Source organism: Eptesicus fuscus, chromosome 23 (genome assembly GCF_027574615.1).
Source record: "Eptesicus fuscus isolate TK198812 chromosome 23, DD_ASM_mEF_20220401, whole genome shotgun sequence".
Taxonomy (NCBI): Eukaryota; Metazoa; Chordata; class Mammalia; order Chiroptera; family Vespertilionidae; genus Eptesicus; species Eptesicus fuscus.
The window spans coordinates 25,914,552-25,933,575 of NC_072495.1; the positions used below are offsets into that span (position 1 = coordinate 25,914,552).

The 19,024-nt window shown below is 42.0% G+C and overlaps 1 protein-coding gene across 4 annotated transcripts in view; it reads right to left on the reverse strand.

Annotated features, from left to right (window-relative positions):
* EIF4ENIF1 (eukaryotic translation initiation factor 4E nuclear import factor 1) overlaps nt 1-18,973 on the reverse strand; it is a 33,049-nt gene extending 14,076 nt beyond the window's left edge. For 2 of the 4 annotated variants that reach the window (XM_054712432.1, XM_008142395.3), the window contains exons 1-7: nt 18,846-18,973; nt 17,803-17,925; nt 9,373-9,446; nt 6,867-6,994; nt 4,205-4,491; nt 3,726-3,927; nt 1,534-1,709 (exon numbers count right to left, since the gene is read on the reverse strand). In XM_054712432.1, the coding sequence (XP_054568407.1) occupies nt 1,534-1,709; nt 3,726-3,927; nt 4,205-4,491; nt 6,867-6,994; nt 9,373-9,446; nt 17,803-17,898 (963 nt within the window). In that variant the 5' untranslated portion in view covers nt 17,899-17,925; nt 18,846-18,973. Of the gene's footprint in view, nt 1-1,533; nt 1,710-3,725; nt 3,928-4,204; nt 4,492-6,866; nt 6,995-9,372; nt 9,447-17,802; nt 17,926-18,434; nt 18,469-18,568; nt 18,673-18,845 lie in introns of those variants that run through there. The other 2 variants (XM_054712430.1, XM_054712431.1) reach the window with 2 other exon arrangements.
* Nucleotides 18,974-19,024: the final 51 nt, after the last annotated feature.

The window sequence follows — 19,024 nt, forward strand, 5'->3', positions numbered from 1 at the left end:
CCAACCCTTCTTAAAACATATTTAAACATTTTTAAAAAATAAATTTTTCAACTGTACCCCATAATAAATCCAGTTAAATACCAAAATTGATCTTTATGCAGTATAGTATTCTCATCAACATTTAGAAAAGATAAAGCAAATGTCAATCCAAAAACGAGGCACATCCTTGAAAGTAGGCATAAACTTTTACTTCTATACCAATAATAAACAAAAAACACATTTCCCCCCAAACTGGTACATGGATGACTGAGTTAGTGACTCTTTTATCTGAAGTCTAGAACCCCCCGTTTCCAAAGTTCAGCAGTGGAAGTTAAGATTTATTCTTTTATTCTTATCTGGAAGAATTTTCTCATAACACATACCCAAACTAAGCCACAAAACACTCCTTTCACCTAAGAAAAGGGATTTTAATTCAAGACACTAATTTGATCATTATCTGTGGTACTTCTATTTTCTGAGGTATTACTCATAGTTTCAATCACATTCCGCTTGTAGACTCATTTAAATAATGCTGATTTTTACGTGCACTTACAATAATTACAGCATAAGCGAAGCATGTGAGTGATGTGGCACTGTAAAAAATAGGGAATCGTATTCAAGATATAATCACCTTAGTGATAAATAGGAATTATTTTAAAAGTAACTAAAAGCTACAGCTATTAAAAACAGTTTAATGTTGAAAAGAGTTTTGCTATATTATAAATAGCAAAAAATGGCTTTTCATTTTAATCCTTTTATTTCCTCTCATCATACTGTATAGGAAAAAAGTCAGAAGATATACAGAAGGAACATGAAAAGCAAAGGACCTGAATGTAAAGCATCTGGACATTTTCTAAAGATACGACAGGAAGTGTTGAGAAAGTCATTTGTATATTTTGACCATCTACCAACTTTGTTTCACTTAGAGAAGCTAAATTTTATTACAGCTAAAACATAAAACAAAGTTACTTTTATACACATTTACTGGAAATACCAATTACAAGAAACTAAAAGCATTTTAAACCTGAGAAGAATCCTTGAGAGTTTATCTGGTCTGTCATTTTTACCACAGAGCAAGCTGGGATGCTCTAACGGTAGTGCCTCCCCCTAAGTGTGCCAGAAGAGGCAGAAAGGGAGAAAGGGATAGAGAAGGTGTTTGAAGAAATGGCAGAAAACTTCCCTAGCCTGGTAAAGGAAAAAGTCACACAAGTTCAGGAGGCACAGAGAACCCTAAGCAAGAAGAATCCAAACAGGCCCACGCCCTGACACATTATAATTAAAACGGCAAAAATTAACAACAGAGAGAATCTTAAAGGCAGCAAGAGAAAAGCATACTGTTACCTACAAAGGAGCTCCCATAAGGCTGACACCTGATTTTTCATCAGAAACATACCCTTGGGTAAAGATTTAAGTGAACAAAAAATAAATAAAAGCCTAAAACCCCCCAGGGCCTCTAACAAAAACAATACCTCAAAAGGACATATGTTAAAGACATAGGTCAAATTTAACCATATAGTTGCTCCCTCCATTTCATAAGTGTGCTGCTACACTCACCGAAGCTAAGCATGGCACCTTATCAAGGTTAAAGAACTCGTTAAAGTCAAATTCTCCTGGGGACTGCTCAGGCAAGACGGCATCCCTCGGCACTTCCTGATCTGCAGCAGGCTCCTGTGCAAGGATGACCTCCACCTCATCCTCTTCGGCCACTCCTCCGTTGCATTCGACTATGCCTAAAAGCAAAAGCAGGACAAAAGCAGTCTGATCAAGCTAATTGCTATAGACCTAGTCTGTGCCTCAGTCATCATCACACATGCAGAAGAGCCACAGGTGACTTTAAAAGCCGACTTCTTGTTACAGCACAGCATTTTCAGTAGAAAAACAGTTCTCTTCTTATGGAAGAAGAATGGTGGTTCCTCCTCTGCCCATGCTTCAAGTTTCCCACAGTGATTCCCCCTAGTGTGCCACAAGAATTGTTAATACCTGACTGTTTAGTCAGGGCACTGACCTCTCCCTTAGATTGCCAAATTTAAAAAAATGACAACAGCCAACACAATAGCCCTCCAGTATGAATGCCCTGTCTTGAACTATAAATACAGGGTGTCCCAAAAAAATGTAGACACACTTTAACAGCCGATAGCTCAATTTTGAAAATGAAATGTATATTAATAAATACTCCCTTTATAATTATTCAAAGTGTGTGTACACATTTCTTTGGGACACCCTATATATAGGTCATATAATAGAGTTGCATCTTACTGGTCAGGTCACAGAATAAGGTAGCATATGATCAGGTAATTGTTGGTCCCAGAAATTCTTCTACACAAGTGTAGGCACCTGATATTTTTAAAAAGTTACTTTGGAGCAAAAAGGCTAGGCAATTACTACCATTATTATTAATTTTTTTGTAAATCAAAATCATACCTATTTTTTTGTCAGGTCAGCAAAAAATACATTTTTTGATGTGCCACAGAATTTTAGTAATTACTTTTCCTGTGCCATGAGATGGAAAAGCTTGAAAATTGCTGGTGTACTGGATTATTTTTCTAACAGGATTTTTTTTTTAAAAAAAGCAGTGACCTTTGCATGTCTCTTACTGCTTAAAAATGGAACCAAATTAATTTGGTTCTGTCTTTATACATGCATCTGCACCACCACTTAAGTCAGGGTTCAGCAAGCTAAGATATTGTTACAGTTCTGTGTCCCAACTAAGACTCATACATTTACAAAAGAAACTTTAATTTTTATCCTGTTAACTCTAATTCTGTGTTGTGCTGGGGACATCTCGTAACAGATGAACGGCTTTTGCAAGCAGCACGAGTGCCCCATATGCAAGTTTCTGTTGTTGTTAATCCTCACCCTAGGATATTTCTTCCATTGATTTTTTTTTTTTAAAGGGAGAGTGGCAGGGAGGGAGGGAGAGAGAGACACACGGAGAGAGAAATGGATGTGAGAGAGACACATCGATTAGTTGCCTCTCTTATGTGCTCCAGTAGGGTGGGGGAGTCAAACCTGCAAATCAGGTGCATGCCCTTGACCAGGAATTGAACCCATGACACCTTAGTATGTGGGCTGATGCTTTTAACCACTGAGCCACACCAGCCAGGGCTGTGTACAGCTTTAAGCTCTCTGGAAACAGACTGGGCCTGACAACTGAGAGTCTGTATGAGTAGGAATATGCACTAGCAGACAAACACAACTGGCCATTTATGATCAACTCAAAAGTCAAGGGCCTACAGGGACCTAGGAAAAGTAACTAAGAACAAAGTCTCCCAAGTTACCTATCAGTTTCCTGTGTCACCCTAGGGGAAAAAGTGTAACAGCATACAACTGTTCAACTCCCAGCTTCACTACTTTCTTCCTCAGGGTCCTCAGACAAGTCACTAAGACCCTCTTTGCCTTCAATTGCTCACTTACAAGATGGGCATAAAGGCACCTGCCTCACAGGATTGTTGGAAGTAGGATTATATAGACAAAATGCTTACCACTCTGTGCAATATACATAGTGTGCTCAATAAATGAGACCCCCGTTATATCTACCACGTTTCTTATCTCTGGGAATCCTTTTGTGTGCAGTGCTCTTAGCAGGATAAGGTGAGGACTTTCTGTTCAGCATTTTCAAAATCAGACTGCAACTTTAAGAACTGGCTACTTCCTAATAAATGGTGCCCATTCCTAAGTGCATAATTAAGCCAATTATAAGCACATCGCGTTTGAGAACAGTGAGCTCCCCTCCCGTTTTTGCTGACCTTCCTTCACAGAGGCTGTCCGTCTTCTTGTTCTTTTTCTCCCCTTGTGATCTTCTTCCAGTATCTTGTCATCAAAGCCAATCAGCTCAATGGTTTCAGACTGACTTGTGGGTCCAGCTGAGAACCATTCTGGTTCTTCTTCTGTGTAGGAATCGTTTCTTCTGCGCTCACCAAAGACACGCTTACTATCCCCAAACTCCCTCTGGAAAAGTACATAATGCAGATAAAAAAGAAAATTCTAGTTAAGGCATGTCTACCTCAATCAAGGCCTTGATGAATTAAGTAATACTCAACAGTGCAATGAAGACACTATGATGTAGACTTGAAGCCCCTCTTTGCCCCATCCAGCTCTCTCTATTCCTCCCTATCTGGTTTAAGAATGAGCCGTGTTCATCCAGGATCTCAAAGGAACCTGGTACAAACGAGGTGACGACTGAGTCCCTCAGTACACAAGGTGCCAAGTAACCTAGAAGACAAACCCGGAAACGCTTGTCCTTGTAGTCCCTCTCTCGGTCTCTGTCTCTCAAGTCCCGCAGGTCCTTATCGCTAAGACGGTGGTCCTTCTCAAAGTTCCTGGCAGAGATTATCCTCCCACTGCCAATTCTTCGTCCTCCAATCAGGCGAAGGCCATCACTGTCTTTCTCCAATGGACTTCCTGAGCGCCGGGAGCTAACAGCAGCCGTGACGTGGCAACCCCCTCCAAAGCTTCGTCTCTGGGGGCTGAGAACAACATCTAAGTCATCTTCTTTCAGGCGCTCTCGTGGATCTGGAAAGATGCCAGAAACAAAAAGGTAAGCAAACCAGCAAGGCCGTTCCCTCCTCCATGGTATGCCCATGACTGGTGGTGGTGGGCTCCTGGAGAAGAGTCACCACTAACAGTTACCCAGGAACATGTACATTACATATTTACGTAAGGCAGCCTTTTGCTTTTTTATCTCTAGTAGCAATAAATGTATTTCATCATAAATGATTTTCCCAGATGTTTCCATAATCCCTTTTGACTATGTCCTTATCAATGTAATTATCAGCAAATGTTTTGTCAACTAATAAGTTATAGGTGTCAGCATTTGAAAAAATTACTTAAAAAGTTAGTGTCTCTTCAACAAATAGTATTGAACAGTTGAATATCCACACACAAACAAGAGAACTTGAATCCACACCTGGTCTCATATACAAAAATTAATTCAAAACGGGTAATAGATCTAAATGTAAAACCTTAAATTATAAAACTTCTGGAAGAAAAGACAGGAGAAAATCTTTGTGACATTGGGTTAAGGAAAGTTTTCTTAGGCATGACACCAAGAGCATAATCCCTTTTAAAAAATGATAGTGTGCTTGATCATAATTTAAAACCTCTACTCTTGGACAGATACAATAATTCCTCTCTTAAGATAGTTGATAGGTTCCTTAACTTTAAGTGAAACAATGTTTAACAAAACCAATTTTACCGTAGGCTAATTGATATAAACGAGAGTTAAATTGCTATGACATTTCCTCAATGTTAAAATGAAATGACACTGAACAAATGAGAACCTGGCATAGTAGTCAAAGAATGGAAAAACAAGCACAGACTGGAAGAAAATATTTCAAACCATATAGCTCATAAAGGTCTGTACCCAGTACATATGAAAATTCTAAAAAAACCTCAAAAAACAATCCAATTAAAAAATGGACAAATGGCTTGAAGAGACACTTCCAAAGATGATATATGGTTGGCAAACATCAATATGAAAAGATGTTCAACATCATTAGCCACTAGGGAAGTGCAAATTAAACCATAATATGATGCCACTTCACATCTATTAGAACGGCACACTCAAAAAGAACGACTGGCGCTCTCCTCCTGAGAGCACGCCAGGCCTTCCCTTCCCGCTCTTCTTCCGCCAGGCACATCACCTCTGACTCTCCTGAGCTCCAGGGCCCTTCTTCGGCCTCTCTAACTTGCTTCCTGACCTTATGCAGCCCAGCTGCCTCACTTCTACTATCTCTGTAACTTTCTAAATAAACTTTCTCTTATAATTTGAAGAAAAAGAAAAAAAGACTGATCTTTCCAAGTGCTGACAAGGATGTGGAGCAAATGGAATTCGCATCCAGTGCTGTAAAATGGTATAACCACTTTTAAAAACAGCCTGGCAGTTTCCCAAAACGTTAACCTCATCTACCATATGACCCAGCCATACTACTTTAAGCTATTTACCCAAGAGACAAGAAAGCATATGTTTCCATAGAGACTTGTACATGAATGTTCATAGTTTTAATAGTTAATAACTGGAAACAATCCGAATATCCACCAATAGATAAATGAACTGTGGCAAAACACATCTCCAACATGTTTTTAACAACTAACCAATGCAATATTTACACATACTCAACCCATTTCTACTATGGACATTTAGGTTGCTTCTAAGTTTTCATCATTGGAATAAAGTATGTGGCACATCTTTAATGATTCTGTTAGAATGAATTCTTTGTTTGAGGGACATTGCTGCACTATTGCACTGGTATATTCTTTGTAGAAGGGTCTTACAGCTCAAACTAAAGTCATCCCTATTTTCTTTGCTCAGTTCCAAATTTGTTTTACGATGGGTCTTCTTCTCTTCTCAAAAGGAGTTCCTCTTGCAATAAGTTTCTTGACTAGTTTTTATATTGCCAGGTTTCCATTTCACTCTTCAATATCTTTTCTAGTTTAAAGGGGTAAAGGTATGGAAGATCAAACTTTACTCCAGTCTCAAACCATATCTAAACTCTGTATTCATATCATAATCCATTTTGAATTAAGAACTGCCAGAACTGATTTATACCTGAGCACTAGTCTCATATATGAGACTAAGCATAACCAGATTTTCAGCACAGCTTTATGCTCCCTGCCATACCTAACTCAGTTATCTACGTCAATGAATGACAGTAGTATTTTTCATTCAAAAGCACATAGCCTACTATGTCTACTTGCCACTGCTGCTACACAGGAAGGCTATGATTTTACTCTGCTAATCAGGAAAAATTCAATTAGAAATCAGTTTCCTGATAATGACACTTTCATTACCTCATTGCACAAAGCTCTCACAGCTAGGAATGAAGCCAGCAGCAAACAGCACTGTCTCCAAAATTGCTGCCCCCTCTTCCGAGTGACTGTGTGCTCACCTACTATCCTGCGCACCAGGGAAGGCCGGTCTGTATCCAACTCTTTTTTCACACTTTCCACTGGGGAGCTCCTCCCTGAAGCTGGGTACAGAGAGGCATGCCACTTCTCAGGGTCCCAGACACCATCACTACAAGTCAAAGGGCACCAACAGTTAGCACTCACACCACGAACTACATATGTCGTCTCATTTACGAACTTCCTCAAGTAATAAGTTGTGGAAATCCCTTTCCAATATAAAACGTCATGGTTGCCATAAAAATGGTTATCTATTTTAAGATGAAAACAAAAGCAACTATTAATTCAGTAATACTTTGTTGTTGTTCATGTAACACCAGTAGTCACTTGAAAACTAGTGGTCTGTGCATAAATGAAATATTCAGATCACAAACCTTGGGGTGCATATGGACTATAGTAACTATGCCTGTTCGACACAAGAATATGGCTCCATAAATATGATTACTCCGTTTATAAAAGGTTAGTACAAGGGAGGAAAAACCCCTAATCCTCTCACTAGAAGTAGTTCCTAGAATGCTGAGTGGGTATTTTCCCAGAATTTCTATTCAGTCTCAGTTTTCCCCATAAGCTCTTCCTAGTAAGAGTCTAAAACGTGTGGTTTGGTTTTTATTTTGTTCCCCCTCTAATGATGGGGTGACAGGTGGTACAGTGTGCAGAGCAGCTTTGGAGCTCAATGATCTGGGACCGAATTCTAGCTCTGCCATCACCACCAGGGACACCTTAGACAAGTGCCTGAGCTATGCCCTTCAATCTTCTGCAGAAAGGACTTCCCCAACCCCAGATCAGACCATCTACACTACACACTAGTTCTGCTCTCTGCACTTGTCCTTCACAGCCTGTACTGGTGGTAATGATAACCTCTTATGAGTATCTGATTGTGCCCTTCCACAGACCAATGTTCCACGAAGGAAGTACTTGACAGCACCTGACACAGTGTTTATTTACCACATGGCAGGTACCAATTGAACATTTCTTGAATAAGTGAGTCAAGCTCTCTGTATCAAACTCTTTACCATAAAGGGAATATGACCTTTTAGTGAGGTTTTAAAGATTGCTTAGAGTTTAGGAACCCAACAAATTTTAATTCTCAGAGATGAGAAACAGCAGAATGAGAACCTTTTTCCTCTTATTTTCATTAGCATTACTAGGCACGTCTCCACTTCAGAATAAAAGTGAATATGTGTACTCACAATAACTTTATTTTATGCCAAGAAGAAACAGCTGTAATAAGAAAATTGAATTTGAGGCATAAAAAAAGCTTTACAGCTTTAATGAAAAACAACAACAGATTATCTGAGACTTATTAACTCTTTGCACTCGCTTGCTTTTTTCTCGATTCCTTTATTCTAATGCTAACCGTGTCGAGTCACACTCGACATCTGAGTGCAAAAGGTTAAAAAGTCTTAAGTCCATGTGGAGTAGCAATTATTCAAGTATCCCCTTCATCAGGGTAAAGCAGATGAGGAGTCCAGATTTAGCAACCTTCTGAACAGTCCATATACAAAAATAAAATGAGTATGTATTATTCAACCAAGATGGGTGCTTTTTATGTTAAAAAGGTAGACCAGCCCTAGCCGGTATGGCTCAGTGGATAGAGCGTTGGCCTTCGGACTAAAGGGTCCCAGGTTCGATTTCGGCCAAGGGTACATGCCTGGGTTGCAGGCTAGATCCGCCCCCTCCCGCCCCGTGGGGGGCGTGCAGGAGGTAGCCAATTAGTGATTCTCTCTCATCATTGATGTTTCTCTCTATCTCCCTTGCTCTCTGAAATCAATAAAAAATATATATATTTAAAAAAAAAAGTAGACCAATGTGAACCATCTCCCTTGACATTTAAGAAGTGACCTTAAAAGTGCAATGTAGAGGCTACTGTAAGAGCTTTCCAGAACATTTTTAGCTATAGTCTTGTCAAACCAAAGCCTCTGCCTCTTAGGAAGATGCCCAAGATGCGAGAGGGCTTATCTGAATGGCTCTTGTTTGACGGAGTTGGGGGAGGGGGGCAGGGCACAGATGAAAGGCTCAGAGTCCTCCTGATCAGCCTACCTGGGGCAGACCTTTACGAAGGCCCCTCAAAGCACAGTGCAAAAGCCACTGGAGGAGAAAATACCCTGATGCGGACTCCTGTGTGCAAGTCAAGTCTGAATTCTGCTTTCTGACCATGTGCCTCTGACCAAGTTATTTTCTAGTTTTAGTTTCATCACCAATTAGTTAAAAGGGAACTGGTTTAACTGTCCTAGAGTCCCTTGCAGCTCAAATCTTTGAATTAATGGTTCAAAGCTAATTAATAATGAAAATAATGAAGACAATGTAATGAAATGCTAGTCATGTTCATAGTTTATCTGTAATATGTTGTGTTGAAGCTCAATGTCAAAACCCCTATCTCCCCACTCATAATTCTATCAAGAAGCTCCAAAACAATACAATTCTAAATGTACAAGTTTGATATAACAAGAAGTTGACCAAAAGCAGTTACTCCCCTCCCCCTCGACATACCTGTCGTATTTTTCAGAGAGGCATGAAGGCCTTTGTTTGGAATGAGGGCGTTCTTTTATATCCAAGAGCTCCTCCTACAAAGAGAAATCAAAAGGTGATTTTGAATAATATTTCACACACTTTTGCCTATTTTTGTTTTCAGTAATTGAGTGTTTACCTTAAGCATTTTAAACAGTTCCTATTTATTTATACCTGATTTATTCCCCAAAGGACTGGAGTCAGTTCAAGGTTCTTACAAGAAGCTCAAGCAAAACCAGCAAATAATCTAATAGTGATCAGTTTCTTGCTAAGACACATTCTCTCACAAATCACTGTCTAATAATATATTCCGCACACTGAATGCTCCTCAAGGAATGGCAGCATCAGGCTAACCTGAAACCTCTTGCTAATGTTACCACTCTTAAATGCACCAGGTGCCAATTTATAAGGAGACAGATTTTTTATGGACTTCAAATTTAGAAACTTTTGTGTTTCAAATTACTATTAAGAAAGCGAAAAGACAACCCCCAAAATAGGAGGAAAAATTACAAATCATATACGGTAGTCTCCCCTTCTTCCCAGTTACACTTTCTGAGGTCTGGAATTAGTAGTGAAGGCTGCACAACATTGTGCATTTACTAAAAACCACTGAGTGGTGTACCTTAAAAGGGGTGAATTTTATACTTTTGAATTATATCTCAATAAAAACACTTTCAAGTAAATCCAAGTGAGAGATTCAGTTACCAGAGGATAATGTTTTGTTTAATTTCTCTCCTTACAGATTTATTACTCAGTCATAGACTGATAAATGCCAACTACTCTCAGGCACAAGAGTCACTCAGGTTGGTAAAAATGTTTTAACTTCCCCTCCCACATTATTCCAGTTTTCTTTGTTGACTTTATATGCTTGGCATTTTCCAGGTGTGAACAAATACTCAAGTGACTGACTATACAAAGCCTATAAGGAGCACAAGATAGAGCAGTGAGCCAGTTGCACACGGGCATTAACTATGCTATTGTGACAGGGTACACCTCTAGTGCAGTGGTCGGCAAACTCATCAGTCAACAGAGCCAAATATCAACGGTACAACGATTAAAATTTCTTTTGAGAGCCAAATTTTTTAAACTTACACTTCTAACGCCACTTCTTCAAAATAGACTCGCCCAGGCTGTGGTATTTTGTGGAAGAGCCACACTCAAGGGGCCAAAGAGCTGCATGTGGCTCACGAGCCGCAGTTTGCTGACCACGGCTCTAGCGGAATGTCTATAGAGGATGAAGAACCACTTTCTTCAATAATAGGCCGAGAAGTGGGAAAACAAAACCATTCCTGGACTGTAAAAGCTGACGGGAATGACTTAAACATCTAGGTAAACTTGTACTTGTGGTTCTTGAGAGCAGGGCTTCTTAAACCAATTTCAGGGCCTCAAGGATCATATACAAAATTGTGCATTTCTGCAGTGAGCGTTTATACCTTCAAAAGATTGCCAGTAAATCCCAAGAGGTTAAGAAGCAGTACTTTAAACCAATGACCTTTCTCAAAATGTGACCCAAGCTCCACCTGCGCATTTAGGGAACCATGAGAGTGCCCCTCTTCGTGGGCTTAGAGAGCTGGAACCTGTTAGCAAAGTCTTACCTGCATAAGACATAGGTATCCCAGCCTGAGAGGATCCCCACATAAGTGGGGAGGAGTCAACACCAAGTTTGCTTTTTTCGTAACTGTCCACTGAACATTTCCTGGGTACCAGGCGTAGGCTAGCACAGGCAGATGACTCTTTGTCCTGGCCTCACAGCTCTCCAGTTCCTCAAGAGGACTTGCTATCTCATCAAGAGCCCTTAACAACAATTATTCCTGGAAAGGTACCACTTTGTGATATTTTAAAAGAAAACCTTCAACTTTAGCTAAAGGAAAAATACTTGGAAAAGTGCCCACTATGGCCTGGCCGGCATGGCTCAGTGGTTGAGCTTCGACCTATGAACCAGGAGGTCACGGTTTGATTCCTGGTCAGGGCACATGCCCGCGTTGCGGGCCCCATCCAAGTGCAGGAGGCAGCCAATCAGTGATTCTCATCATTGAGGTTTCTATCTCTCTCTACCTCTCCCTTCCTCTCTGAAATCAATAAAAATACATTTGAAAAAAAAGTGCCCACCATGAACTGGAAGTGCTCCTTTCCTGAGTATTTCAGGAGGGAATTGTAAAATTACCCTTTTGTAGAGTCCTGAGACCCCACGGGAACTTAATGATCATGAACAAAGTCACTAAAATTATCATCGGGAGAAGAGAAGAGTTAACATCTGAGACCTTACTTTCTGCACAGGCTCCTACAACCTGACCAGGCAAGAATAAGCTGCATCCTATAGAGTATAACCATTTTTTTCGTTTCAGCAGCCTTCCTTAAAAAAAAAAAAGAGTCAAGTCTCCCAAAACAATCTACACATTTGGGAGTTACTTATATGGACACCTACTTTTAGTGACCAGTACTAAAGTAAAAGCAAAGGAATATGAGCATAACCCAAAACAGTGGTTAGCATCCTCATCCAGTTTCTTTCCGCAGAAATCCCAGGAGAAGCAGCTGTGTATGCATTTTGACGACACTGTGACATAGAATTTCACCCAAGCCATAGATGATAAAAGGGGAAAATATTCTTTACCTTTGTGATCTGAATTCAATTCGTAAGAGTAGAAAGCTCATTAAAAATTAACATAGATATTTTATAAAAGAACAAATAAAACTTTGAGTGTTTTTCATTAACAAGAAAAACACTCAAAGTTTTATTTCCTTATTAATGGTCAAAACCCTCTAGAAGTGACCCCAGTACCTCTCCTGTGAGCCTGCCTGGCTCTTCCCAAAGAAGGCGAATATTCCTGGAGCAGCATTTGGGTTGGGCCTGCCTTTGACCCCTCCCAGTCCCTGCCCTCCACACACCCACCAGCACTGGGCTTGGCCCATCAGGCTCTCAGACGACTGCTGACTGACCTGATATTTCATTCTACCAAGTTACATGACTTTTCTGTAAAGATTAGAAAGCTTTTAAAAATAGATCACAATGGGGTAAAGGCATCCATAGATGATACCCAGGGCAATGGTGAACTAACCACATGGGGGCACAGGGATACATCCCCCCATCCCTCATTCATGAGGCTTGTTGCTCAAGAGGAACCCTGCAGAACAGTTCTAATAGGCAAGTCAGGATTTAGCCCCCAGATTCACCCAAGCATCTAATGGTGGCAGACTTAATGCAAAGACTTTCTTCTACTGAAAGAAGTTATTTGAAGCTAAGGAGGGAATGAAAAAAAAGGGATTTTTTTTTTTTCTGGATCTGGCCAATGCAATGAAATAAACGAAAACAATTACTGAGAACCCTCAGGGAAACAGCCACCTTGGTGGGCAGGCGTCCCCTAAGAGGCTCCTCTCATAGCACCCTTTCCTGAAGCAAAAGCTTTGCTCCGAAAATTCTATGGCGAAGGTTCCAATTGTGGGCCTGGCTGGAGTGGCTCAGGTGGTTGGAGTGTTGTCCCCTACAATGAGAGGTGGCGGGTTCAATTCCCAGTCAGGGCACATATCCCTGGAGGGGGCACATGCAGCAGGCAACCGATTGATTTCTTTTTCTTTTTTTTCTTTTTCTCTTCCTTCTTCTCTCTAAAATCAATTTTTTTAAAAATTAAAAAAGAAAAGGTTCCAATTGTAAAATGACTGGTTCCTTATCTAGCAAGAAGTGCCCATCATGAATAGGAGAGGATACTCATGGGGGCAAAGGCCCTAAATCTTAAATTTTCAAAATGACTTAGAATTGGAACAGGTAGGAAAGAGCAGTTAGAAGACAGTATCTATGTTGTTGCCAGCCAGGCCCCTTCTAAGAACTATCGGTTAGCTAGGTTTTCTGCACAAATGAAACATTAAAATTGTATAATGATTTTTCCTTCTTTTTTTTTTTTTTTGGTTAATCCTCACCTGAGGACATCTTTTCCATTGCTTTTTAGAGAGTGGGAGGGAGGTAGGGGGAGACACACACACACACACACACACACACACACACACACACACACATTGACTGGTTGACTCCTGGGAGCACCCTGGCCGAGGGTGGGGGACAGGGAGTGAATCCACAACCCAGGTACATGCTCATGACCAGGAATCTTCGGTGCACAGTCTGACACTCTAAACCACACCAGCCAGGGCTCCTTTCTTTCTTACTATTTTAGAGAGAGAGGGGATAGGAGAGAGAGAGAGAGACAGACAGACAGACAGGTATCAATTTGCTGTTTCACCCACCTATGCAGTCATTGGTTGATTCTTGTATGTGTCCTGACCAGGGATTGAATCTGCAGCCTTGGTGTAGCAGGACAACTGTAATCAACTGAGCTACCCGGCCAGGGCTAGCATGACTTTCATACCACATTCTGCTTTCTCCAATATACACAGGCATCCCTCTTTTTACATTAGCTTAAGGAGTTTGCAACTCAGTGTGCCACAGAAACGCCACCTGTCAAAGATTACTATTCACTTCATTTATGAGAAACCTATGGCCATACTTTGAGTAGCGAGGCTTTAGTATTCCTTGAACAACCCTGACGTTATCAAACGAGACCTTTGTACAAGAAAAACCAACCATCTGACTATTGATTTCAACTTAGGGTTTAAATCACAGTTACTGTTTTCTTCTCAGAAGCTTGCTGACTTCAAGTCTTGCAACTAATTTTCTCCAAGAAGGCTAGAAGGATTACTCAAATCAGTCCACTTCAGTTGTTTACTTTCTGAATGATTTTAAAGTAAAGACATAAACATGGCTGCACCACTGTGACCAATTACCCATCAGCCACAAATTAGGGTGGCCTCCTTTAAAGATCCCTTACAGACACTGATGGCTAAAATGGTTCGAAATTAAGCTCAGATAATCCAACACCTACTTTTTATATTTAACATGCTTAACACTGGTCACTATCAAGATGAATGTTCTGAGTGTCCTCTGTTTTTATTTCCTGTCCCCTGGCAGGAGTCATTGGGAAGATAAAGAGCAAAGGAGGAATAGCACTAAGTATGCACTCTATGGTCTAAGATCAGTCTGTTCACTTGAAGAAAAAAACACATGGATCTGAATAATGGGACAGTCCAAAGCATTTCTATTTTGTATTTCAAGCAGAAGACGATATCACTAACAGAATAGCAAGCGCTACACCTCAAGGACTGTTAAATAAGGACCTCTGATGAAGGTAAGAAAAACTGAATGGGTCCCAAAGTTTCTTCACTAATACACATCACTATCTCCTCTGTTTCCTAAACCCGTGGTTGGCAAACTGCGACTCGCGAGCCACATGTGGCTCTTTGGCCCCTTGAGTGTGGCTCTTCCACAAAATACCACGGCCTGGGAGAGTCTATTTTGAAGAAGTGGCGTTAGAAGAAGTTTAAGTTTAAAAAATTTGGCTCTCCAAAGAAATTTCAATCGTTGTCCTGTTGATATTTGGCTCTGTTGACTAATGAGTTAGCCGACCACTGTCCTAAACCAATGGTTCTTTCAAACTAGCATCAGAGTCAGAATTCCCTGAAAGACTTGTTAAATGCTAATGACTAGGCCTTATCCCTAGAGTTTGACTCAGTACCTTTGGGATGGGACTTGAGATTTTATATTTCTAACAAGTTACCAGATGATGCTAAGTGCTAGTTCAAAGACCACGCTGTGAGAACCACTGTCTAAACCAGCGGTCGCCAACCTTTCGGACCTCATGGACCATCAGTTGGCGACCGCTGGTCTAAACCACTTTAATCCATAACTTTGAGGTGAGACCCACTCTATAACCTCCAAAAGTCTCTCAACATAATCTAATCAATTTATAAACACACATTTAAATACTGCGGAAACACAGCTTTTGATCTTAGTAATCTGACCTGGCAAAATGGACCTCATCGTTTATAAATTAAGGGCTCAAACCCCTCAGGACAACAGGTGCATTTGAAAAATCCACTTATAACCGTCCCCATTAATCATCCCTGAGACTTAGGGGTAGGTCTGAAAGTACCCAGTGTGAGTCTAACTTAGTTCCTGAGATATTCATGGAAGCACAATGGACACCAACTGAACCAGGAGGAGCAACAATGCATCTGAGTTGCCTGACAACATCAACGCCAAGCCTCGGGTTGTTCAAGGAATACTAGAGCCTCGCTACTCAAAGTATGGTCAGTGGACCAGCAGTGTTTAACCTGGGAGCTGGTTAAAAAACTCCATTTTCAAGCCCACCTCTGACCTAACATCAGAATTCACACGTTACAAGGTTCACAGGTGATCCCCGGACACAAGGAAACTCTGGTATGTCACCCTTAAAAGCACTTAGCCAAACACTTGGACCCCTTACCTTCATGGGGAAAAAAAAGCCCTCAAATTCTGAACAGACTATTAATGGTATCCCATAAAAACAACCGAATGCTAAACTACGAAGGGTCAAAGGTTAAGAAGCCTCTCATCTGGCCAATGTGTTTTATATTTTTTGACCTTGTAGTAAAATTCCCACGTTCACAAAACTTTTCACAAAATACATCACTTATGAAAATCACTGAGGACAGTTTCCTTCTGCTTCTAAACTTTCTAGCACATGGACATGAAGTGGCAGAAGTATTACTAAACGCTTTACTTATTCCAATGGTTTGATCTCTGTCTGTTGATAAAGAATAGGCGAGCTCAAATACTATTCCAGTGTGGAACTAATAGACCATTTATTATGGTACTCAAAACTCAGGATTGCTTAAGCTTTCTTCAAAAGAAGAAAGGCTTAGTTTGCTTCAAGTCTCACATAAAATTACTAGTGTTGAGTAACATATATAAGAAAGCACTACCCTAACTTTGCCTAAACACAATCCTGAAAGTGCCATTAACTAAATCCTCTTGAATGGAATGGAAAGTAAGCCTATTTTCAACTAAATTTGGTAGAGAAGACTATTAAATCTAAGTCCACTGTCATTCACTGAAATGCTTTTCTTAACCATTTTAGGTACAGAATATTGAGGTTGGACCATAAAAAATGGGCTATAATGAGCTTTTTATTCTTTACTGTAGACATACCTACGCTCTACCCCAAGAGAAACCAATAATAACTTTCTAAAAATGACTTAACCATCAAATGGATAAACATGAAGATGAAATACACATGCCAGCCTCGGGTCAGCCTGTGACAGTGTCAGTACTCTACAGGTAGACTACTGGTCACAACTTGAGTCAAACAGTTCTGGCAGAGTTGAAATCACAGAAGCTTATAAAAGTTTCCCTTCATTGAATAAGCTTTTCTCCATTCAAAACTCACCTGTCAACATTTTAGGTAATGAATTTAAGTTGTGAACACTACTCAACAAGCACCCTCAGGTTGGAGAGGAACTACATTAGGGAAGACCAAACCTGGATGAAGTAAAATGCTTTCATCAACTCTCCCTGTTATGCCAAACAGACTGCAGTAAGAGCAATTAACCAGGAACTCTTTTACACTTGAACACATTTTTCTCCCTCTAGAGGTTTTTTTAAATGCTAAAAATGAATATTACTTGACAGCATTCGATACTTTATCAAGTAGGTAATAGTAGTGACAAAAGTACACAAACAAGGCCTCACTTTAAAATATTAACCAATCGGTACCCTAGCAAGTCAGGGACAATAACCACCTCAGAGTCCTCGACTGGGTCCATAGTAAGAAAGTATAGATATGGACCCAAGTAGGACATAACCCGTTCTGTCAGCAGTCCCAAGCACATCTTACACACTCCAGCCCAATGCAGTGCAGGGAACCAGAAATGAATTCGCAGCTCACTCAGTCCTGTCAACCTCTTCAGACACATTCAGTAACCAACAAGATCCCGAAGGAAGCAACAGCTTCAATAAGAATACGACATCGACGTGTTTTGCACCCCCCTCCCACCCCTGGTGAAAACAGATATCTAGATGAGCAGTTTAAAATAATGATTTTTCAGCTAGGGGAAATATAACTGAAGTCTTACTTCTGTGAGTCCATATTCAATTTGTGACAGGAACTAAAAAATAACTGAAAGTCTGGTTACTCTAGCCAAGCACCTAGAATGCATCCAAGAAAGAGCATTCCTCTGGGGTGTTCGCCTCTTAAGAAAACATGAAAACACAGGACACTGCTTTTGTGAGCCATCTCAGAGATGCAATTCTTACTCTATAGCATGTAAGTCAACAACATATACTGACTGGTCCACAAATCCATATGGGATCTGAGCCAACATTCCTTTCACCTGAAAGCACCTTAGAAGCAAATTCTAGTTTAAACTCTGGGTATTCACACTTTCAGGAAAAAAGTTCAAAGCAATGCTTTCTAGTTAACATTTATTTAGTCCATATAGTGAATCAGAAGGACACCACCACTTCAGATAACACTAATGAAATACCTACACAATGTTACCAACCTCCCCACCTTTACAAAGAAACACTATTTCATTAGTAACAAAGCCTACTTTTGTATAGCGATGGGGGGATTTGGAGGCCAGTTGCTTCTTCAAGTCAAGGAAAGCATCTCCATTTTCTATGTCACCCACACTTCTCCTATCCATGGCTCCTGGGTCTACAATTCTTTGCACCTGGAAGATAAATGAGCACAAAACTGTCTCTGAGAACAATACATTTTCAGAAGTCTTGACTCTTTAAGAAACTGAAACTTTTCCCTCTTAAAATGACTACCATTAAAAACAAACCTTCGCCCAACAATTGTGCTATAAGCCAGAGCCCCGTCGTAAATAGCACCACTGGTACTTGGTTATCTCTTGTAGTGGATCAAGTGCTCTAGACATCAAAAGGGCAAGGAAAACAGCAGGGGCAGGTGCCCAAGTCAGGGGACAGCCTTTCGGCGGCTTCCCTAGAAAAAGGAACCAAGACCAGTGGCTGCTACTCATGGAGACCGGTCACGGAGTCGCGGGGAAGTTTCCCGGAGTGGGGGCAGGTAGGACAGTGGTTGGGGCCGGAGATACGGGAAGTCGGGCTGTAGTCAAGCGCCTGTCACTTGCCAATGGACGGCGCCAGCTGCCCCTCGTTATCCGGGGGCCAGGGACTGGGGACGGAGCCCGAGCGCCCCTCGCCCCGCCAGCCGCACCTGTGGCCATGTCAGGCGAGCGCCGGCTTCGGCTCCGAAACTCGGCTTCCCCCGGCCGCGACCCCAACCCCCGGCCTCTCGCGCAGGCCCCGGCCAGCGGCCTCCTTCGGAGGAAGGGCGGGGACTGTACTCACGAGAGGAGGCGGGCCGGAGGGAACGGGGAGACCGAACCCCCAGCCCGGGCGCTCCGAGCTGGAGCCGGCACAGGCCCGCCGCCGTCCGGCCGGCCGGCTCGGGCCCCACCAGCCCGCCCGCGGGCCGCCCCGCTGGCTCCGAGTCCCTCCCCGCCCGCCCCCCGCGCGCGCCCCGGCGTCCGCGCTAACGCACGCGACCCCGGGAGCAGCGCGCCCGCGCCCCTTCTCTGCGGGCCCCGGGGCGCGGCGCCCGTACCCCCCGCCGCCCGGCTCTTACTCGGTGCCTCCGCCGCCGGGAGGCCCTTCCCCTCGGCCGCGGCTCCCCTCTCCGCCGCCCGCGCGGGTCCCAGCGCCTCTCAACGCGGCCTTCGCTCTCGCCCCCCCACCCGTCCGGGCTGTCTCCCTTCAGCCGCCGTAACCGCGGCCCAGCCCTCCGCCCTCCTCCCCGGCCCCCTC